Below are 24,613 nucleotides of genomic sequence, written 5' to 3'. Positions count from 1 at the left end.
TTACATGATATTTTCATTCATTTTTGTTTGTTTCTCAATATATCCATATGGCTCTTAAAGTGGCTTAGCATCCCTAAATATATATATATCTACTAACATAGTTATGCAAGTAACATTATTTTTAAACAAATTTATTCCTAAAACTTGAAATTTATACAAATATATCACATATTCTGTGCAAACTAGACAGTGTTTGTAGGGTTAAGAAGTCTCTGATCTTAGAAATCAGCTTGAAGCAAAGCATCTTGAAGACTTGCACGTTCGAACTAGAGAATGGCAAGACTTCAATAGAATAGAATAAAGTGATTCAAAATCCAACAAGTGAAAAAAACTGTGCTATTACTTTAGTTTTGGATGATGAACTAGTATTGAGTAAGTGCCAGTTATTGATTTATAACAGGTGAATGCTAGTAATTAATTGTGGAAAATGTAAAGCCATATAAAAAGAAAATATAAATAACTCTTTTTTATTTAACAAACTTAAAAAATATAATTTTAGTAGACTGGATTTCTATCTTATATGAATTAATTACTATATTTATTATTAATAATTACTAGCATGATGACGTCATGTCATTTTTGTATATATAAAAAGATTTTGCAATGACCAGTAACTATTACAAGGCTGAACAACTAGATATTATTTTTATATTACATCACTTAAAGTAATATTAAAACCATTAAATGAACTATCTGTTTTGTTATCCCATCAAGATACTTCCGTTAAAAATTGGATAATCATGGGCTATACTACATTTTCATTTGTTAATTATGAGAAGACTGTTAATTTTTGAACGTAAAAATACAAACTTGTAACCATAAAAATGCAACAAAACCAAGACAACTTCTGCAATACAGAAGGTGGCAATATCTTCATCAAAGAACCCATAACGGCTGAAAAGGAATTTCAATTTTCCACCAACCATGTATTCAAATTTTGAACGTAAAAATACAAACCTGTGAAGATACAAAAGAGCCAAGACAACTTCTGCAATATAGAATGTGGCCATATCTTCATCAAAGAACCCATAACGGCTGAGAAGGGACTTCAAATCTCCACCAACCATGTATTCCATCACCTACAATTTTGAAAATTATTACTTTTAAGATTTACAACATTATAATAAACAAATTATTAATAAAAATAGCCAAATTTATTAATTAAAATAAATTCACAAAAAATACTTGCTTTGCTAAGACTCGAACCTGGATCTCTCAACTACACCACAGAACCATCACACTTTGTAATAAAATTGTTTTGCGTTTGGTTGTTTTTGTAAGACGTTTTTAGACCACAGCCATGATCAGTTAACATATTTCTAAACATGCCTCTCACTACACCACACGTAACAGTTGTAATATGTTACATATTGGCCTCTAGTAGCGTTTATTTGAACTATCACATCTCCACAGTAGTGATGTTTGATTGCTACAGTTGTAATATGTTACATATTGGCCTCTAGTAGCGTTTATTTGAACTATCACATCTCCACAGTAGTGATGTTTGATTGCTACTACACTGTGGTTTTCAAACAAGGAAATAATACAAAATCACATGGTGAAGTGTTAATGGGACATTAGAAACAGAATGTTTATGTTTTTTAGTCTTTCAAGTGAGCTTTTGAAGTTGCTGTTACATGTTTGGTATTTTATATTTTGATTGTGCTTCAGTTGATATGGCAGAAACTAGTTGTAAAAATGAGAAGTATGATTTAGATTTGCCTGGATGTGTAGTTCTGAAGAGTGTAACTTTTCTGAGGATGATGGTGATCAGGATGCAAACCCAATTTATTAACCAAGAACTGAAGAATAAGGAGATTCCGACTGCAGTTTAGCAAATGAAGATATCACTGAAGTTGATCATAGTGGGCGAGAAACACGCAAAATGCACTAACTATGGAGTAGTTCCATGTGCGGTACCTTGATTCACTGACTACCACTTACTGAAAACTAATAAAAGGAGTGATTTGTTGAAAATATATAATGCATGTTTAGTGCTTAGAACATCCTAATTTATCAAGGCATTCAGCAGTGCAACATTCATGAGAATGACGGCTATCAGAATGCAGATGCAATTAAATCAACCAAGAACTGACGAATAAGGAGATTCTGAAAGCAATTTGGTAAATGAAGATATCGATGAATTTGATCATGGTGGGCAAGAAACATGCTACATGTGCGCTGACTGTTGAATAGCTTTGTGCACAGCGCTGCGGCGCCTTGATTCACTGACTACCACTTACTCAAAACTAATAAAGGAATGATTTGTTGAAAATAGTATATATAATGCATGTTTAGTTTTTAGGACATTTCTAATTTATTGAAAGAATACGTCAAATTACAAGGTTAGATAAAATTGTATATTTTTTTTAGTAGCAAACGGCAATTTCATCCCTTTCTCACCATAACATTTTACTTTCCCATGCTTAAACAGGTTACCCACTTATCTCATATTTTTAATGTGTTTTCATGAGTTTATTGTGAGAAAATTCCTCCAGACATCAGCAATTATTTTTCATGGCTATGAAATAAACTTGGCAGTGGACTATTACAACACCGTTGAGAACTTGAAATTTAAAGGGTTAAATACAATACAAACTCATTTATCCAGATTAAGACTGGAAGTGGTTCAGGTGTACAAATAACCTGGATAAAATGAATATATTATGCACAATAGATTAAAGACAATATGGAGTTTATTTGATACAAATATAATAAAAGAGAGAGCCAATTTATTATGTTCATTCGTTTAAGGAGATTAACTATACAGAAAAGAACTAAAATAATGTAGCGTTTTAAAGCTACATTGGTTATTTTTTTTATTAAAACTTAAATTAAATTAAAATTTTGGGAAAGAAATAATGGGATTTAATTTTCATTAGATTGTGAAAGGTTAGGATAAATACGAATATGTAATCCTTTGGCAAGTTAGTTCTGGTAAATTTAAATTATTAGGAAGGCGGTTGAATTGATCAGAACATGTCTTGTACTGCAGTTACGTTAGATCTGAGAAGGCTATTGTTCTTAAGTTGGATTCGGCTGGGCCAATGAGAGAACGCCGAGGATGTCCATCAGAAGGGGGGAAGGGGAACTATAAAACCGCTAGCTCATAATTTTCGCCCTTCTTTAGGTTATTATCGTGAATTAAGTTGATTACAATGCGCCGTGTTTCTAAATTTTCCGTGAGGGATTTTGAGGTAAGCACCAAATTTACTGTATGTTATATTGAAATAGTCTTCCAGATCTGATATTAAATTAATTTTGTTGTCTTTTTTATAGGAAAAATTAAATTTATAGAAACTACAGAGCAATCTGCATAACTGATTCTTGATGAACAATAGAGCACAATAAAATCAAACAAGTTACATTTTCGACAAACTTGCAAGAAAAGTGAATTAAAATTGCACTTTGTTAATAACTTTGATTGAATTTTGGAAATTTACTAATTTATTAATATTTAATTTATACTGTTTTATTGTGAATTATTAATTGGAAATTAATTGAACTTTAATAATTATTGTTTGAGAGAGTTGTATCTAAATTGTAAAGACTTGAAAGTTAAGGTACAACTAGTGGAAAGAAAAGCTTGATTTTTTTATTTTGAATTTTGAGTGAACTTAGAAGTGAACATTTTTATTTTAGTTATTTCCAAATGGTATTTGATTTTTATTTGAATACTTTATTATTTTATTTCAGAAGAGAGCTCTGATTTTTAGTTTGATATATTTGATTGATATTTTTATTTCTTGCCAAAGGACCTTTTAAAATTACTATACGGTTTGTCAATTCTTAGTGGAAAATAGAGTGATGAAAATTCTGAAACATTGTACTTATTTTAATAAGTTTACCAGTTTAAAATAAATCCATTAATTTTATTTAGAACTGTGATTTTTATTTGAGACAAATCAGATAATAGTTAACAATTTAGTAAAAAATTTTACTGAATATTCACTCGGAGCTTAATAATCAAAAAATATTTTATATCGTGTTGGATGTCTCATTGATAATTTAAACCTTAATATTCTGGAATATTAATATATACAATCCAAGTCGTTAAAAATAACAAATAAACAAAAAAAAGTTGTTTGCTGTTTCATAAAAAAAAAAACTGTCTCTTTTTTAACTAAGTTACACTACTTCTAGAAAGTACGATCACACATATGTTTTAAGGGTTTCTGTTTCTCTGACAACATGTGGACTGTCAATCAAAATAAACCATAAGCCGGTGTCTAGTAGCACTGTGGGATCAAAAAGAATCATGGCATATTTTAATTTTTTACTATCAGAATTGTTTTTACTGTCCTCTAATACCATTGTAAATCAAGATGTTGATATTGAATTTCTACTCATTCATCGCACCAATGCAATTGTTGGTCTGAAGTAATCATATATATATATATATATATATATATATATATATATATATATATATATATATATATATATATATATATATCAAATTTACAGTTATCAACCTCTCATAGGCCTACTACAACACTGTTATTTTGTTATTACGGTATGCATTATTATAAACGTAAAACGTGTGTTATCAGAAAAAGAAATTATGCTGAAAATTGAAATAAAAATTGTTTGTTCAAGAGATCAAAACTTTTTCAACAGACAGTTTTGTTCTCAAACTGATGGCCTAGCAAAGGTAGTAAATGCCAGCAAAATCTTATTTAAGGCTAATTACATGAAATATCTAAAAGTACATAAAGAGACAGTTTCTATAGGGCCACTTGTAAATTATACAACCATGCCGTCATATAAGCTGGCTAAACGTTTGGCGAATTCCCTGAAGGACAACATGGTTTTTGGAAACAATCTTAGTTTGAAAAATTCATATACTTTAATCAACAAAACAAAAAATATTGAATTAAAATCCCACCAACTCATATGCTCTTTTAACATTTTTAATCTCTACATAAATATACCAATCAACAAAACTCTTGAAATTGTGGAATGCAATCTTAAAAAGAGTGCTAACGTGTTACCTGAAGCTATTGAGAACCTTTTAATGGTTTTTTATGGTTTTACTCGGACTGATGGACTAGCAATGTTTTCGCCTCTATCACAAATATTATCGGGCATACATCTAAACCATATTGAAAACGAATATATTCTTTCTGATAAGGCCAAAATTTCTATTTATCATAGGTATATCAATGACACTTTTGGTTTTGTTCAATGGGAATGTCAGGCAACTGGACTGTTACATAAATACTTAAATGGTATTATAAGTACGCTTATGTTAACCTAGAAATTGAATGAGCCAACAAACTAAATTTCCTTGATCTTACACTGCAAAAGTACAATAGCTCACTTGAACAGAACACTTAAATTTGAATTTATATATCATTTACTGGAAATCCACTATTTAAGATCAAACCATTCATGCTGCTTCGTACCATCCATATTCACCTAAAATCATCACTGCATATAATTCAACAGGGCACAGATTGTTAAATGTCCCGCTCAGTCCCGACAATTACAACAAAGAACTAACTATCCATTATTAAACATATAGTTATGGCCAACAGTTTCAAAAGTAACATGACCGACAAAATATTATTTAAGCATAAAATTAAGAAGTTATTCATTCTGAAATATAATGATAATGAAAAGAAAAATACATTAGTTTAGGATATAATCACATAATAGAAAATGGTTTTAAAAAAGAGTAAAAAAGACATACATATTATTTTGGCTTTCACCACTAACAATCAAACCTATAACTTACCAACCCAAAAAAAAACTTTAAAATGCAAACTACGGATAAAACTGATATTTACAAAATAAAATATGCGGACTGTCCAGTTTTTATATCGGGCAGACAGACCATACTTTCCAAATCTGGTATAAAGAACACCAACCTAAATCCAGAATGGTTAGGCAAAAATTGAGCTTCACTCAACACCTAGTGGATGATTGACATGACATGAATAATTTTTTAAATGGTCTGTATGTAATGCACATATCTCATAAAGGCAATAAACTTAATACGTTGGAGGAGATTAAAATTTATAAAGCATTCCAAAATGAAGACATGAAGTACAATGTTTTCAATGACAAACTCAAGTACAATTAATTACAATTGTTTATTTGCCACTTTCCTCCAGAATAAATTGATGTCACGTGACTCACAGTCAGCTGTTTATCAGTGATATCATATGGGACTTCTTTCATCCAGTTGATAGCCAGTTGCTGCTATGATTGTTAACCTTGTGCGGTTCTTGTTACCATTAAATTATGATAGGGCTATCATGTATATCAGTTTTATATGTGTTGATTTATCCTTATTGTATCATGTTTTTGTGTGTATATTTAATTAAAAAGCCACCTGGTGGATTGATGTGTTCTTTTACACAAGCCTGTAAATGACGTTTTAATGTAGAAACACACATAGCCAAGCTACAAGTAGTTGGAATGTATGACGGAGGTAATTAATTAAATTACTGTTAGAATTACTAAAAGAATGTTTAACTGTAAAACACGTTTTAATACCTCAAATAATTAGAAATATGTGGAAAAGAGCTTGTTTTAAATGAATCTCTAAATAACATAAGTAGATGAAAAATAATTTGTAGTATAGTTCTACTGTAATACGCCATCATATTAAGGTCACTAACGTTGTATTAAAAGTAAATCCATTACCAGATGAAATTGAAATAGTACAGGTGGGAGCAACTAGCTTATTATAAATATAATGAAAAGGGTAAATTCAATTGAATACCCAAAAGTTAAGTATATATTAAATTATCTTGTATTTTTATACAGTAATAATTTTACCACTGAATGGGGTTGTATAGAAACTTATAATTATTTATATAAACATTTAATTTATGGAAAAGAAATGAAGTACATTAATGAAGAACTTACTAGATATATACATGATGCAGTCTGCAGTGAATAGAACAATTGCACACAAAATGGACTCCTCGATAATGCCAATGCATTTCTTTCATTTACCACTGAAACAAGATTATTAAAGGTAAAATATATTATAGTAATTCTGTGTTGATTATGATATAGATTTTAATAAAAACTACCTCATACCATATAATATATTTGAATGTACGAGGGCAAAATAAATTTGTTTCATTGTGATTTCATCACACAAGCCACAGATGTCGAGATATTAGGGTAGAAGGGTGAACCGATAGGTCTAATGTACTGTGAAGATGACTGTTGGAGTGGGTGGCGCTCCTGTAGTATTAAAGGGTAATTAGTCTTGTACATAAGGGAGTGCTATCCCCTGCCCACTTTGACTGGAAGATGATGAAACAGAGCTAGCATCCCCTTCTTCCTTAATGACATGACTGATAGTGCCTACTATCCCTCCTCAAAGGATCATGGAGGAGGCAATTATCCCTAACCTTTCTCACCATTAAGTCAAGTCAATATATTTCTATTGCAATTCATCATGAACTGTCAATTTATAAATTTTCAGTTCTGTCTAGTTAGTTGAAGTTCTCTGTCATCGAGAAATTTGTTTATGCTGTAGTATGGTCTTCTTATCAGCCACGTCCTCAACTCTCTTTTGAATTTGTCTCCAGTGAAGACCTTCAGGAGTGCAAGTAGATGGTTTCGAAGGTTGCAATCGACATAAGATGGTTTTCTCTCTGACAGAGTGATGTGATGAATGGCAAACTGAACCTAGAACTCAAATGAGTGATATACGAGTGAAAATCTCAGTTTTTTGATGATTGAAATCTACATAGATAATTCTTTCTTGTATGATGTAATCTATAATCTGACAATACAATGATGATTACAGTACAATTGGTAATCTATATACCTGTCCAAGTTAACATGCTTTCAACAACCAAGCCAAGGAATTTTGCTTAAATAAGGTATTGACTAATATTTTTATAGGTAATAAAGTACAAAGTATAGTAGTATAAGTACAACACCTATATTTTTATGTGAAATTACAAACGTTTATCTTGATATACTTATATAGTTTATGTTTCTTCATTTTGACTTGTTTTGTTTTTTAATATGCCAGTAATATTTCTAATTTTATATACACTAAAAAAAAAAAAGAAAAAAAGAAATTTTTTTTTTCCAATGGCGCAGTGTAGCGGGTACGGCGGTTATCGCAAGATAACCAGATCAAGCAACGTCGAGCGTGGCCGCTGCCTGGATAGGTGACCGCTGAGCGATCCTGTCCTTGCAAGCGGCCCGCGTGCCCAGCCATTGGTGGTGGTTCGGAAGTCACCTTTAAGCCGTTGGTCCCCAGGTTAAGTGTTAGAGAGGGCTTCTTAGCCCTAACTTCGCCTGGTAAAATAAGACATTCTTAACTTTTTTTTTTTTTTACTCATTTTTATAAGCATTGTTTTGGATTGCATAAGATTAAGCATAAGGGATTGTTTTGAAAAGCAAATAATTTCAATCAAAAAACAGCAATCCAGTATTTAATTAAATTTGAAACCATTTTTGTTTGGATATTTATTTGAATATTTTTTTTATGTAACTATATCAAAGATAAATGAATAAATAAGAAGATATTTGTTTAATTACATGCCAGTAAATTGATTTATTCACTTGTATTTTACTGTATTGTATATATTTTATACACGACTTGTCGATGCTTGTGTAAACTTTATGGCAATAAACATATTCTTATTACTTATATTCCATCATTCTGTTATTCTTAATTGATATTATTTATATTACTTATTCTAAAATTGCAAAAAATAGTAAGTATTTATAAAAATAAAAGGCTCAGTTTCAGCTAAATATATCATATAAAATGACCTTGTCATTGGTATTGTAAAATAATTTAAGTTAATGACAACAATAAAATCATGTTTTCAATTACAGCTTTGGTTTGAATAAAGAAACCTGTATTTATTTCTTAAATTGAAATAACTTACCTTGACTGACCATATTCTTATTTATCATCTCACACTTTTTCATTACTTTAATAGCGTACATTTGTTCAGGATGGGCTTTCTTCATTCCTAAAAATACTTTCCTAAAAAAAAAAAAAAAACTATTTATGAAAGAAACAGATATGTACATGAATATAATTTAGAAAGTTTGGATTAAGCCAGTAGCAAACATTTTTCAAAGTAAAACTATACAATTTTACTTGTGTTAATACTTGCACTTCTGACTTTGTGATTGGATAGTCAGATGCCAATCAAAGGGTTCAGTTTTAGTTAACTGGTTAGGTGGAAGGTATTGGTATAAAAACCTCTGGCATGCGTTTCTCAGCATCTTTTTGAGAATCTTTTTATTGCTAATTGTTTTCATTTAACTTTTACCCTCCGACCACATGGGAATTTGCATAAGTAGCTCTTTTAAGGTCGAATTACCATTTTCAGATGCGAGTTTTGTTGTCAACTAATGTTAGCTTTCTTTGACAGGGATTATTGTATAATTTTTATACTAAAGGGAAATAAGAAGATTTGAATTCACTTAATAATTAACGCAAATTTTCAAGAGAGTTTATGTTGTTGCAAGTATAATTCAGAGCAAATTGTTCAACTTTAATAATATTTTTTATCAATATTTTTAGTGAAACATAGTTAAATTACAGTTTGAACTTTGAGTCTTTACAATAGTAACAGGAGACACAAGTGGTGCGAAGACTTTTTCAAGTTTTTAGTTGTTTTATTCGGCTTTTTTTATAACAGACAAAAGTACATTTATTTAGAATTAAATTAGAAATTTCATTTTAGTTGATATTTATAAAAAAGTTAAATTTTTAGTATGATTTTATTTTTGAAATAAGAAGTTAACCTTAATTTAATTTACTTAATTATTTGAAAGAATAAAACTTAAGAAAACTTTTACAACAAAACTGGTTGTGTAAGCCTTTGGGGATAAAATCTAAATATCTAACAAGTACAAGGATTGTTCTTTGAAGTCCTCCGAAAGTAGAACAAACAACAGCTGCAAAAAGGCTGCAGAGTCTTCAAAGGCTAGCTTGCTTAAGCATCACGGGAGCGATGAGCTCCTGCCCAACACTAGCAACTGAAGCGGTTCTGGGTTACACTCCTCTTGGGCAGGAGGTGATGAGAACAGCCGCTATAAGAGCAATGAAGCTTCTAGGAACAAAGGTAATAAATGCTACCTCCTTAGAAGGCCACATGAAAATATTGCAAAAATTTCCTGAGGCTGAAATGCTAACCAAAGTGGCAGATGCAATGGTTAAGAAATACTCCTTTCACAAACCATATACGGTCTCTATCGGAAGTAGGGAGAAATGGATTAAAAAGAAGGCCTACCCTACAAAAGGAGTCCTGAAGTTTTTCACTGATGGTTCACGCCTTGACTCTAGGGCAGGATACGGAATACATGGACCAGGAGTTGACATGGCTGTGCCCCTAGGAAGACATGCCACGGTTTTTTCAGGCGGAGGTCATGGCAATAGACTCATGTTCTAAAAGACTCATACAAATGAGGACAAAAGGATTATCATATCTAATACTTTCTGATAGTCAGGCTGCACTGAAAGCACTTGATACCGGTTCGTTTGATTCGAAAGCGGTCTGGGAATGCAGGAATGCTCTAGCAGAGCTGCCAATGAATAACAGAGTAACACTTGGTTGGGTACCGGGTCATGAAGGTATTCATGGGAATGAGAAAGCAGACATCCTCACCAAAAAGGGAGTGGAATCCACATTGGTGGGGCCTGAGCCAGGTTGTGGGATAGCCTTCTCCAACATTAAAGCTCTGGTCAAAGATTGGGAAAAGAGGACAAGACACAATAATTGGAGTAGAGCCTCAGGATTGAGACTATACAAATTGTTTATCTCTCCTTACGCTAAAGGGTGGACAGCTCTCCTAGACCAGAATAAGGAGGATATAAGACTGATATTAGGAATGTTGACAGGACATGGCCCTCTGAGGAAGCACCTTATGAAGGTAGGCCTTAGTCAGAGTAACGAATGTAGACTCTGTGGAGAGGAGGAGGAGTCAGCGGAGCACATTTGGTTAGATTGTCCTGCCATCGTAGAGACTCGGAAAAGATACCTGGGAGCATATCTCCTCAGCCCCAAGGACATTAGAGAACAGGAGCCCTTAAATCTGATTGGTTTTTCCAAAGCCTCGGTCTTTGAGGGCACAAAATTAAAGTAAGGGAGGCGCAAAGGTCCTTTTAGGACTGAGCGCGGGGACAAACTGTCTTTTTCCCTCAGGAAGGAAAAAAAAGTCCACCTTAATTTGAAATTAATTAACTAATAATTAATACACTATTTTTTAAGCGATTTTAGAAAGTATTCTCCTGTCTATCTACCCTAATATATTTAATTCATTAGATTTTTAACTGAATAATTAAGTGCAGTTAATCTAATAAAAAATTATATAAAGGGGTTTTGTGAAATTTGCGGATCTCTCTACACTGAACTGTGCCACTCAGCTTGTTTATACTGCTACTTTACTATCTGGAAAAAAAATTTCAAAATTTTGAAAATAAGGTCTTCAGGAGAATATAATAATACTTTGCAGTGTGCAGGTTTATTTCTGGTAACAGCATTATCCAGAGGTGGCTCGATATAATGTAACTTATTTCAAAATTGAGTAAAAATATTTTAAGACAGTTATAAATTAAACTTAGTGAAAGTTGTGTAAATAAATATTATTATGAAAAGGTCTTAAACGCTATACTGGCATAAAAGTAAACAAGGCAAATATATCAGAGGTTTTACAATTTTAAATTAAAGAACAATGTAATAAACAAAGTTAAACGTATTGATATAAAAATATATTGATATAAAACTGTTTATTTCAAGGAATCTTTTTGAAACAGTTTATAAATTTTATTATGAAAAACTTTGGGATGACAGTTTGACATATATGAGGTCTGTCCAAAAAGTAACCGACCGGCTCGAACCGGTTATTGGAGGGGAGGGGCGAGCCTACTCCTTCCCATATTAGGCATTGAATACGATCCGGTCACTCAGTGAGTCACAGCGCTCTGTTCGTACAGTACTGCCGTGTGTGTGTGCGTCGCATTTCAATATGACAACGTGTTGAGCAGCGCATTTGGATTAAAATTTACCAAAAACTTGGCCATTCAGCATCAGAGACGATTACTATGATACAGAAAGTTTATGGTGACGTGTCTATGGGCAATACACATATAAAAAAGTGGTTTAAGCGGTTTGAAAATGGCCGCATATCAGTGGAGAGTGATGACCGATCTGGCAGGCCTGCAACGGCCAGAAACGCTGAAAATTTTGAACGTGTTCGTGCAGCAATTAATGAAAACCGTCGATTGACTGTCCGAGAGCTGGAAGAAGATTTAGAAATATCAAAATTGTTAGTTTGTAACATTTTACAAATGAACCGTGTTTCTGCAAAATTTGTTCCTCGGCTGCTAACAGAAGACCAAAAGAATTGTCGACTTGAAAGCGCACAGGACAATCTGGATTTGATCAAAAGTGACCCAGGGCTATTTAAAAAAGTTATTACTGGTGATGAGTCATGGGTTTATGGCTACGACCCTGAAACAAAGGCTCAATCTTTACAGTGGAAAACTCGCGAAGAGCAACAGCCCGAAAAAAGCAAGACAAAGTCGAAGCAATGTCAAGACAGTGCTGACAGTTTTTTTGACCAGGACGGCGTTGTTCATCATGTACACATAAGGAGTATTATCTTGAGGTCCTTATCGCACTGGCTACAAGATGCAGTGCGAAGGAAACGACCTGAACTGTGGACAAGCTGTGACTGGATCCTGCACCACAACAATGCGCCAGCTCATTCCTCAGATCTTATTCAGCGTTTTTTGGTCAAACACGACATCAACCAACTACGACAGCCTCCCTACAGTCCTGACATAGCTCCTTGTGACTTCTGGCTATTTCAGAAATTAAAAATTCCTTTGAAAGGAAAAAGATTTGACGATGTTGAACAAATAAAACAAAATGTGACGAAGGACCTGTTAGCCATTCTGCAAAATGAATTTAAGGAGTGTTTCCGGAAGTGGGAGGAGCGTTGGAATAAGGTAGTGGCTTGTGGAGGGGAGTACTTTGAAGGAGACTAGATTGCCGTTGCCGCCGAGTAACGTCAGTTCATGCCAGACGTCAAGGTCGGATACTTTTTGGACACACCTCGTACGTAAACATAAACAATGTTTAATTTTTGGTTCCATTTTTATTTTTGAAATGAAGTTAAATTTAAATTTATTTTTGTATTTGAAAGAATAAAAATTTTCTTGAGAAAGCTTTCACAACAAAAAGTTGTGTATGCCATTGGGAATAAAATCTAAATAAACAAACAAGTTCAAGGATTGTTCACACTGCTGGCTTTTGAAAACATTCACCTTTACTGAATATCTTATATCAATATTTTGTACTGTGAAATCACTTTGTTCTTGTTCACTTATATTTTTATTAAGAAAATATAAAAAGTTTATTTAGACATTGTGGTGATCACATTCAGCTACCACAAAACAAAATTAAAATGTACACAATTTATAAACGCCTTCATTCACTGTCATTACTATTAAACTATCCAGTTCACAAAGACTGCTGTAATTTAACAGTACTGTTCATGGACATAGTTCCTTTCCCTAGCATCTGCATGCTGCAGATAATTAGACAAGACATGGATTTGTTGTGTTATTTCTTTCTTCTTAATGTGACCTTCACAACTATTGCAACGCACATTTATTATATCTTAAATGTTCTCCATTTATTCTAGTTTGCTTCAATCTAAAACTTAAAGTTAAATAATTTTGTTAAATAACTTTATACTAGAATTTAAATTTGTATATGATTCTTGTAAGGTATCTTCATGACTCTACATTTTTATGATCATTATAGACATAAAATTATTTTCGCACAAAACTTTCCCAAAGTTGGGAGAGCACGTGCCCCTCCCCCCTGACAGCTCATCTATGCAAAAGAAGTATATATTAAAAAAAATGTAGATAAAAGTTAAGATTTACTTGTTTGAAAATTGGATATTATAATTTTAAGCAAATATGATACCATACCGATTGTATCTGAAAAAATCTAATGTTGCTATTTTACACAGAGAAAAGAACTAATCACATCTGAAAAAATTGGTTGGAAATCTTTGAAGATACCAATTACCTGCAAAATTCAGATATTGAGATCAAAAGGTTGATACATTTGTTAAACAATTACCAATAATTATGGGTTCCCGAAACATTTTAAATATTATTATGAATAGTGAAAAATGATATATATTAAATGATAAAATATAAATACTGAGAAAGGTTTGTTAATAATCGATATAGGAGTAAATACTGTCAGAGAGCAAATATGAGAAAAAGAGAACATGAGAGAGAACTATTGATGTTTGGGTGTGTACAATTTTATGCCTGTCAATGTTAAATTGAGTCACTACAACCAACTGAAGATTTATGGGAAGGAGTAAGTTCTGAAAATGGGGATTTATGGTTGGACAGAAGCTGAACTTAAATATTAAAGTGTTGTCATTTACTAAATAAAGAGTGAAGTGACATTCATATAATCACAACTGATCACATTTGAGAAGTGTAAATGATGCCTGAGGAGCTGATAAAATCATACTGTCAGAAAAATGAGATGGACACCTCTGAATCTCATTTTATGAACAAGAAAATGGTGGGTTTAAACACCCACCCCATGCTTGTATTGTAGTCCCAAATATTTTGTGTTAATAAACTACTACATGATTCTACAAATACAGTATAAGATTTTCAATTATTGGATATGTAATTATTATTTTATGTAATATCAACATTTTATTAAAATGGGCATTTCTTACATTATAAACACAAGAGCAATATCTTTTTTCTTAAACATTAAAATATTTTATTTCACAATCTAGGATATATAGAAAGTATGTAAATATGCAAAAAAAAATGCAATAATACTGTAACAGTGAATTATTTGAATTTAAAAAACCTAAAAGAATTTTTAACCATGTTGTGGATTGGACATGGGGAAGTTAATTTCATGTAATATGTATTAAACCTATTCATAACTTTAATTAATTATATGTTTATTGCAGCACAAAATCATGTAGCCTACACATCTTACCCATATGCCCCTCTGCTTATAGGTTTTAAAATATTAAAATCTTGGATTTCAGGAGCCTGAAACAAATAAAGTTCCATAAGAATACCATAACCGTCCAAGACTGGAACGAGATTCATCAGAGCTTTAATTAACAACAAATTTAATTGAAAAGAACATTATACAAATCTTAAATACTTCTTGTTATTACACAATACAAGTAGGTTTAGATTAAGTTATCATAAATATGATACTAATATTACTAAAGTTAAAGATAATTTTTTCATGTCATCACGTGATCCGAGCTTGAATTTGGGTACTATCTTGATAGATCTCTTTTTTCTGCCAGAAATGTGAAGTGGCGCCGGCCACCGATGCCCGCACTGATGACCAGGGGCATTAGCGATCGGAACTTTCCTGCCTTCAAATCACACGCCAGATTGTCTTTTCTGACATCAGATCATGTTGGAAGATCTGGCACGTAACCTGAGGTCAAGAAAGTACCGTTTGGAAATGGCCCTGGCCATTAGTGCGGATTTCAGTGGAGCTTTCCTACACTTCTGGCAAGAAAAAAAAAAAAATTGCTTGAGATAGTACCTAAATTCAAGCTTAGATGATCATGTGAGCACTCGTAAATGTCGACTTTAAGTTCTTATATTTATAATACGTACGTATGAATAGCCTTAAATCAAAATAGTAGATAGGAAAGGATCAGTCTCCTTCTCACCGACATTGATTCCCTATTGCACTGCAAACTAATTAAATATAAGGGTATTTTTAAGGATTTATAATCTCAATATATACACATATTTAAAAACATAAAGTAGTTATAAGGCAGACAACAAGATGTATTAAAAGATTAATAAATAAAGCAATTAATATGACATCATGGCAAATGTGTCAATTCTAAGATGTCTCCCATGTGCTCCACCCAGTCGGCTAGGACCTATGGTCACTGTCAACTGAAAACACAAATATACAAATTCTATTGTCAACAATGAAAATCTTCAAACCTAACAGTCTTAACCTATCTATGGTGGGAAAGGTTGATTCAATTTGAATGGTTGAGTTTAGTTCCGGTTCATCTTCCTCTTAGTGCAGCGTCTGGAACCTGATGCTGCCACAAACTTGATACTAAGAGGAAGGTGAACTGGAGCAAAACTACATTCACGGACAGTTTTGTCATATATATATATATATGATAAGTAATTTTGGTTTAAACAAAGTCACATTGATCAGCTTGTACGTGTGTGCATGTGTGTGTGTGTGCATGTGTGTGTGTGCACGTGTGTGTAGTGTGTTATATTTTTAATATCAATTAATTCATGGGCAATGTGCCACAAATTGTGACTTGAAAGGTTTTTCTACAACAGATAAATAGCCAGTTCTACACTCTAACTCATACGCAATTGATAACAAAATAAAAGAATTTAGTTTCTATTGCCCCTAAAGAGGACCTTGAATAGTTTTTCATAAAAATATACTGGTCCCAAGTCCACGGCCCTAGCACTCACGTAACCTTTCCCAAACTCTCGACTCCAACCCACACCAAGAGTTAGTCACATCTCCCTTTTCCGTCAACCCAAATCCCAAGGTGCCAAGGTGAAACAGCCATACGCTAAGGGCTGTGTGGCCAAGGGGAGCTTAGTCTCTTAATATGCGGACTCTAAAGACTCAAATTTCAAGTAACCTTGATGCAGAGAACCGTATTGTTCCCAGATTTGTTCAATTACATGCCAACTAATCAAAAACCTTTTAAAGAGGAAATTGATCCTCAAAGCGCAACACTGGAAGCTGAACAGCTTCAAACCACTAACATTGAAGATGAGCTGCTAAATAGCTCAAGCAGTAGCGGTGGGCACTGCAGAATTAGCACTCTGATACAGGAGGATGTTCTGCACATGATCTCTGATCAGATGCCACAAAAATTTTCCTTTGACCAACCCTTCAGGATTATTTTACCCTCATGGGATGATTGGTCAGAGGGACGGAAACCTATTCCACCAGCGGAGCTCGAATGGTTCACAGACAGCTCTAAAACAAAAAGCGGGACAGGCGCTAGAATTCTGGGAGTGAGACCATGTAGGGAGCTGGTGGTCCCTATGGGTCCGTATCTGACAGTCTTTCAAGCAGAGGTCGCAGCTATTATGGAATGTGCACGTGAGAATCTTCGTCTGCGATATAGAAGCAAGATGATTAATATTTTCACGGACAGTCAGGCAGCGCTGATGGCGCTGGATTCTTGCGTGATCAAATCCAAACTGGTTTGGGATTGCTATCAGGCTGTTTCCTCCCTTGCCAGAATCAACAATGTAACCATTTGTTGGGTTCCTGGTCATGAGGGGATTCTTGGGAACGAAAGAGCTGATGCCCTGGCCAACCAGGGCTCAGCGACAATTATGACGGGCCCTCAACCGTTCTGCGGTGTTCCAAGGTGTGAATCCTCTAGGGTTGTCTCGAAATGGATTCGCGCGGAGCATGAGAGAAGGTGGAGGTTGCATCCGGGTTTGAGAGTGAGTAGAATGGTATTACAGTCCCCTTCCTCCAGGGTGGCTTTGGACCTTCTCTCATTAAACAGATCAATGTCTTCCAAGGTCATTGGTCTCATTACGGGCATGGTCACCTGAGGAAGCATCTTCACAGAGTCGGCATCCTTCAGGAGGATCCGCTCTGTGGAAGGTGTAATGAGCAGGAGGAGACTGCTAAGCACCTGCTCTTTGATTGCCCTGCAATAGCAAGAGAGCGGTATGCCATCTTTGGTAGTTTGGACAGGGGTGGTGAATTTTCCCAGGAGGACTTGATAGGTTGTTTTCAGCGGTTTGTTGAACTGCTGAAGTTGTAGACTGGTGGGCCTCATGGTGTGTTCCGGGGTGCGCAAAAAGCCCTTGAGGCTTAAGTGCATGGCAGTAGGCCGCCCCAAGGGAAAAAACAAAACAAAAATGGATCTGAATGTTAATTACCAGCCACCTCAACAAGATCCTATTGAACACTTGGAACTAATTGAGAAGCTTCATTTGAAGAGCAAAGGAAGGAAGTATAAATCCTCTGCTTCCAGATAGAAAGACAAAGTGGCCTAGATAAGAAGAAACCACCCCATAACCAGGCTGGAGGAAACAGCCCTTGGAGAGAATCATCAGGATAGCAGACTAAAGGCAGTCTGGCAAGATCAGAAAAATAAGGAGTTGCAAATATTTGTTGTATGGTTAATTAACAATCTGTCGCTGAAAATTAGTTCCAATGGCTTTTGGTACTCTAGAAATGTATAACCTCCATTATCAATTTTAATATTTTTTGTTACAATTACAAATATGATAAAAAATAATAGCATAATCTCAATTATTACCTTTGTTTTGAAAACTACATGTTTTTGGCATTGCTATTGTGGAAGAACTAACTTTTCTATGTTTAGGGTAATGTATATTACTCACAAAGAACTTTCAAAAAATAAAAAAAAACCTCCAATAAATGACGTAAGTTACAATAACAAGAAACTTCCAACAATTCAAGTGCTGCATGTAAACAACAAGCAGCCATTTTCTTCTTGTAATAAAGAGGAGGTAAACACACTTTCTGTATTTTCAAAGCTGTCTGCAAAAAACTAATCGTTTGCAAAAATTAAGAAGAAAAGTGATTTTTAAAAACTGGCAATGAACTAAAATGACGTTCATATACAATATGCAACCAGCAGTAGGTTTAATATTATTAAATTAATTTTTTTTTTTATTTTGAGAGGCTGTACTACATCCATTGATATAATTGACCAATACTAATTCATTAGCTTAAGTCATCTGTACCAATGTAAACGAATTTTAAGATTATATACATCACACACACAACATACGCACGTACGCACGCACGCACGCACGCGCACACACACACACACACACACACTCACACACACACAGTTGGTGACTAGTGACCGAGCGGTGCGGACGTGATCAGATTGTGCTCCTTTTTTTTTATCTCTATTCTCAATATGAGTGATTGTGCACGTTGCAACGATCCCTTACCTGAAACCGATGAATATGTTAAATGTTCTGTGTGTGAAAGTTTTATTACATTTTGAATGTGCCGATATACTCGAGTCCTACCTGGAATCGAATGGGTCAACAGAGGTGTGAAAATTGGAAAGTGTAGCAAGTGTACTACTGCAGGTAAAGGAAATGGTGCCAAGGATGTAGCTGTGAGTAATTAAATTACCACTAGACAAACTACATGCAGAGTATTTTAATTAAAATGGAGGGAAACAATTAAATCGCAATTTGCAGAGTATGGGGATAAATTTGGTCAGCAGTTAAATGAATTTAAAAATCAATGGAGTTTTTTTTCTCTAACCAAGCTAGATGAGTATGAGGAAACAGGTAAAAGTTTATTCTTCCGAAGTTAAAGGCTTAAAAGAGTCACAGGATATATTAATGAAGGAAAATGAAAAGCTAAAGAGAGAAATTTCCTCACTTAAATCTCAAATGGAGGACATGGAACAGTATAATCGTAATAGAAATATTCAGATAGATGGAATACCAGAGACTAACAATGAGAAGGTGGGTGATGTTGTGCACAAGAAACTGGCTGATATTGTTGGAGTACAAGTAAACTTGCAAAGTGACATACAAGCTATGCATATATTACCCACTAGCGTGAGGTGGGGCCCCAAGCCTATAGTTGTTCAGTTCTCCAACAGACGGACCCCGAGACTTGTTTATTAATAAAGCTAAAACAATCGAAAGTGAAATCAACTGACTTTGATAGTGGAATGTCCCATTAACTAATGTGTACATTAATGAACATCTTAACCCCAAACCTTCAATAAGAACCTGCTCTATAACGCAAAGAAGTTGAAGAGAACATGGCTGGAAGTATGTCTGGACCAAGTAGGGATAAAATTATTCGTTAAAAAAGAAATGAAGGTGATAGAGCAATTTCGTATTACATCGCTGGATCAAGTTAATGGGCTACTGAACTTAAATTCCAAGGAAACAGCGTCGTAAACGATGTTGTGTGACTGAGTAGCCAAAACTATAATATTACTCAAATTTTAATGCAAAGTAATTCTGTATATGTAATGAACTTGTTAATTTTGGAATTTTTGTTTTAGAATATTCGTAGTTTAAGAAAAAACATTATGATGAACTATGCAATTACCTACAAAATTTAAAAGAAACATATTATTTAATTATATTAACGGACTAGTCTGGATTAAGAGTGGAGAGGAGGATAAATATCAATTGCCCGGATATGACATGTCGCTACAAACCAAGATGGATGGGCAGGCAGGTGGTGTCTGTGTGTATGTTGAGTCAACAATGCGATACTCATTATCAGCTGATTCATACTGCCCACAGCTGAGGGTAATTAGTTGTCGTGGTCAGTGTCTTGCACAACAATAACAATCTTCAGTTAAACTGTGTTCGGAGTATACAGGCAGTGTAAATTCACTTTTAATCAGTTTCAGGCCGATTTTGAAAACATTTTAAGTAAAACAAGTAATCCTACAATTATCACGGGGGATATGAATGTATGTTTATTGAAAGATAATAAATTCAACAAAAAAACTATCTTAATTTAATTTCAGCTTTTGATTTAAAAAGTTTAATTAACATTCCAACTAGAGTGGTTAATAACAGCGAAACCTGTATAGATCATGTCCTTTTAAGAAATTCAATACCATTAAATGTTGACTGTAACGTTGTTGAGCTTAACATTACTGATCATTATGCTCTGAATATATCTATATCTAAGTTATTCAATGTTACTGAACGACCAAAATACTGCAAATATTGGTAGCACTACCAAAATGTTAAGAAGGCAGTTGCAAACTAGCTAGTTGGAATGATGTTTACAATGTAGATGATGTAGATTTATGTGTATCAAATTTTTACAAAATTTATAATAAATGTTATGTGTCTTCTTGTACGTTTAATAAGAAATTAAATAGTAAATGTAGAAAGAGGAATGTATGGGTCACAGATAACTTGGTACAAATAATCAATAGGAAAAATTGCTTATATAAGGAATACTGTAAAAATAGATTAAATTTAGCATTAAGAAAAGAGTATAATAATCTTTCAAGGTATGTAACTGGGCAAATTAGGAGAGCAAAATTGGATTTATTATTCTTCATTGATTGTACAATATTGTAAAGGTGACTCCAGGAAATACTGGAATGTTATTAAAGGCATTGTTAAAAACAAAAGGAGAGTTCTCTGTCACTATAAGAATTAATGGTAATTTAGTTGATGTTAGTGGTAATGAATATTTAATTGCTAGTGAGTTTAATAATTTATTATACATCTGTTATGTCCCTGAATTAAAACATAAAGCATTTGGTTATGACATGTTTATGGAAAACTGCAATTAATGAAAATGAATTAGTTTTAATTGTACTACTTACTTGGACGTGGTCAATTCCAGTCATGTCAATAAAAGACAAACGTAGTACGGGGTGTGGATGGTATTAATATACGTTACTGTTACAAAAAATCTTGATGTATTTGCTCCTCTTTTGTGTAGTATGTTCAAAAAATCTTTAGAAAAGGCGATGAGTTACCTGATGAGTTCAAATTGGCCATTGTAGTCCCTATTTTTAAGTCTGGTGGTGATAAATCGGAAGTATCTTCTTACCGCCCAATTTCCGTTATTAGTGTAATAGCAAAGATATTTGAGACAATAATTAAAAATAAAATACGCTTGATTTCTTTACTCAAAGATCACTCTTTTCTGGTAATCAGTATGGATTTATTCCTGGTAGAGGGATAGACCTAGCAGTGAGAAACATGTGAGTTCTATTATGTGTAAATGCATCAGATAAATATAAATATACAGTGGCTGTTTATCTAGACTTTCAAATAGCATTAGATGTAATTAGATATTAATTGTGTTGTTGAATAAATTTGGGGAAATTTGGTTTATGGTGGATTTGGCTCTTTCATGGTTAAAATCTTTTTGTATAGGAAGAAAACAAGTTGTTTAATATTAATAATGTTATTAGTGATCCATTGGAATTGTACTTTGGCACAGCTCAAGGCGGAGTCCTGGGACTTCTTTTATGTTCCTTGTGTACATCAATGACTTGTTAGAATTAGATGTGTATTCCAACTGTGTTTGCTTATGCTGATGACACTGCACTAGTGTGCTCTGCCTACAATAAGCAATCACTACAACTTAAGATTAAAAAAGATCTAGATAAGGTCTCTCAATGGCTGTCAACAAACCGACTTTTGATAAATTCTACTAAGTCTAAGTGTATAGTTTTTTTTATGATTATCAACTCACTAATGAGCATTTACAACGGGAATTTAATTTGATGTGTCATAAGCACCAGTGGTATTTATAACTGTGCTTGCAGTAATATTGAGGTAGTTGACTATGTAAAATTATCCAGGGCCGCATTTCTACAAATTCGGCGCCCCTAGGCCTACAGACCAAAGAGCGCCCCCCCCAGAGGACTCTGATTACATTGACGTAGAAAATCCAGTAAATTTCTTAATTACGTAATTTTGATGAAAGATAAATTGCAATAGTAATATATATATATATATATCCTTTTTTTTCGCCGCAACTTTTTTCTTTTGTGTACTTTAAAATTTATGCGCCCCCTAAAATTTTGCGCCCTAGGCCAGGGCCTAGTGGGCCTATAGGGAAATGCGGCACTGAAAATATCTAGGCATGTATATAGATAAACTCCTTAAATGGGACAATCACATTAATTTTTTATCACTGAAATTAAGAAAGGTAAATCACCTTAAAGGTTTTGTAAGAAGTGACCAATTTAATGAATGTTTTTATCTTTCTTGCTTTGAAAATCTAATGAGGTTATGGAATTATTCATTATGGCGGAGCCTACAATTCTTGTTTAAAATCAGTTATTATGAATCAAAGGCATGCTGTGAGTAACATATATACAATGTAAAACACATGGACAGAAATGAGCTACCTTTTTAAAGAAAAGAATATATTAACATTTGAGCAACTTCATAAGTATTCAGTAATCTTGTTTATATTACTAAATTTTATTTACCAATTTGACCTTAGAGAAAGTAATAGAGTCACTAGAGCTAAGTCAACAGATAGTTTTAAGAGTTCCTTTCTTAACTAAAGAATCAAGTAGACACCAGTTTTGCTATTTGGGTCCCAGAATATATAATAACTTCCTGCTGCACTATTTAGAAATTATGTTTGAAAAAAAAACCCAAGGTAAAGATGAAAGCACTTGAATATTTGAAAAGTATGCCAGTTGAATAAACCTAAAGTATTGATTAAATTGTTATCTTGAATCCAAATTGTTTTTGTGACACGTGCTTGTCTATTTATTTTTTTCTTGTTATGCTTGTGTCTTTGTTATATTTTGTATAATATTTATATTTGTTATGCTTTGTATGTTTTGTTATATTTTGTATATTTGTTATATTTAGTATATTTTGTTATATTCAGTATATTTTATATTTATCTATATTTGTTATAGTTGTATGAAACAAGTAATTATATAAAGGATATAGACTGCTTAGCCTGTACCGCTTGTGCCTCATAGTGGTAAACAATCATAGTATGTGGTGTTGTAGTATTGAGCTTGATGTTAGCATTTAAAATGTAAGAAAAACTAAAAAAAAAAAACCAACTGCACTCCCGCACGCGCATGTTGCGCATTGGGAGAATATTGTTTATTTGTATTATATGAAAATTTTTTTTGAATAAAAATGTTTTTGAACTTGAACTTGAACTTGACACACACACACACGCACACACGCGCGCACACACACACACACACACACACACACCACATTATATATAATCCAATACCACATTCCCCACTTTTACATTTAAAAATTGCCAAGCCAACCTCCTACCCCCTAAAAATATACCTTGCAGATTTTTTGGGGGGTAGCTGGTACGATAAGCGGACCCGGTTTTTTTATATCGTATATAATATAATCATCGATACCTAATATTCGCATCTTGAATCCTAGACTATAAATTGATACAAAAGTGTCTATAGCCCTAAATAACAATCATACATTTTAAATTAAAATATGAGTATATAGAAAAACTTATAAATAAATAAGAAATGGCATAAATAATATAAACGAAAGCGATCAAACAGGAAAACTCATAAATAATTATGAGTCACAATTCATATTGCTTAAATGTCATAATTATTGAATTGTTTAATTACACACAAGTAATTATATATTATTAAATGTATGTATAATAATAATTATTATTGTTATATATACACATAATCGTATATAATTAATAATAATACGCCTGCGTGTATTATTTGAAAGTGTTTACAGCTATTGATATAGTTCAAAATAATTAACCAGTATCGATTGGTTATAGCGATGGTTATGATTAGGTAATATCGTTTGCCAATTTCAATATAAAAAAACCGGATCCGCTTATCGTACTCTACTCTTTTTGGGGATTCAAAATAATTTTATTGAATTAGTTTAACACAAAATAAGGGGATTTAGCTGAAACGGAGTTCCTATCTTCACTTATATAACTACAATCAGTGGCCCTGATTAAGTAATATCGTTTGTCAATTTCAATATAAAAAACCGGGTCCGCTTATCGTACCCTACCTGCCTATCTAAGTAGCCTAGCCTATATGAAAAACGTTAAGCCATATGTAA

General features: G+C 33.3%; 1 protein-coding gene across 2 annotated transcripts in view; it reads right to left on the bottom strand.

Annotated features, from left to right (window-relative positions):
- LOC124354710 (serine/threonine-protein kinase greatwall) overlaps positions 1 to 24,613 on the bottom strand; it is a 76,635-nt gene that overhangs the window by 50,277 nt on the left and 1,745 nt on the right. For both annotated transcript variants that reach the window (XM_046805366.1, XM_046805367.1), the window contains exons 2-5: positions 15,006 to 15,061; positions 8,880 to 8,980; positions 6,880 to 6,971; positions 958 to 1,079 (exon numbers count right to left, since the gene is read on the bottom strand). In XM_046805366.1, the coding sequence (XP_046661322.1) occupies positions 958 to 1,079; positions 6,880 to 6,971; positions 8,880 to 8,980; positions 15,006 to 15,061 (371 nt within the window). The remainder of the gene's footprint in view (positions 1 to 957; positions 1,080 to 6,879; positions 6,972 to 8,879; positions 8,981 to 15,005; positions 15,062 to 24,613) is intronic.

Source organism: Homalodisca vitripennis, chromosome 2 (genome assembly GCF_021130785.1).
Source record: "Homalodisca vitripennis isolate AUS2020 chromosome 2, UT_GWSS_2.1, whole genome shotgun sequence".
Lineage (NCBI taxonomy): Eukaryota > Metazoa > Arthropoda > Insecta > Hemiptera > Cicadellidae > Homalodisca > Homalodisca vitripennis.
The sequence above is the reverse complement of the archived record's forward strand: the minus strand, read 5'-3'. Positions and strand labels throughout refer to the sequence as shown.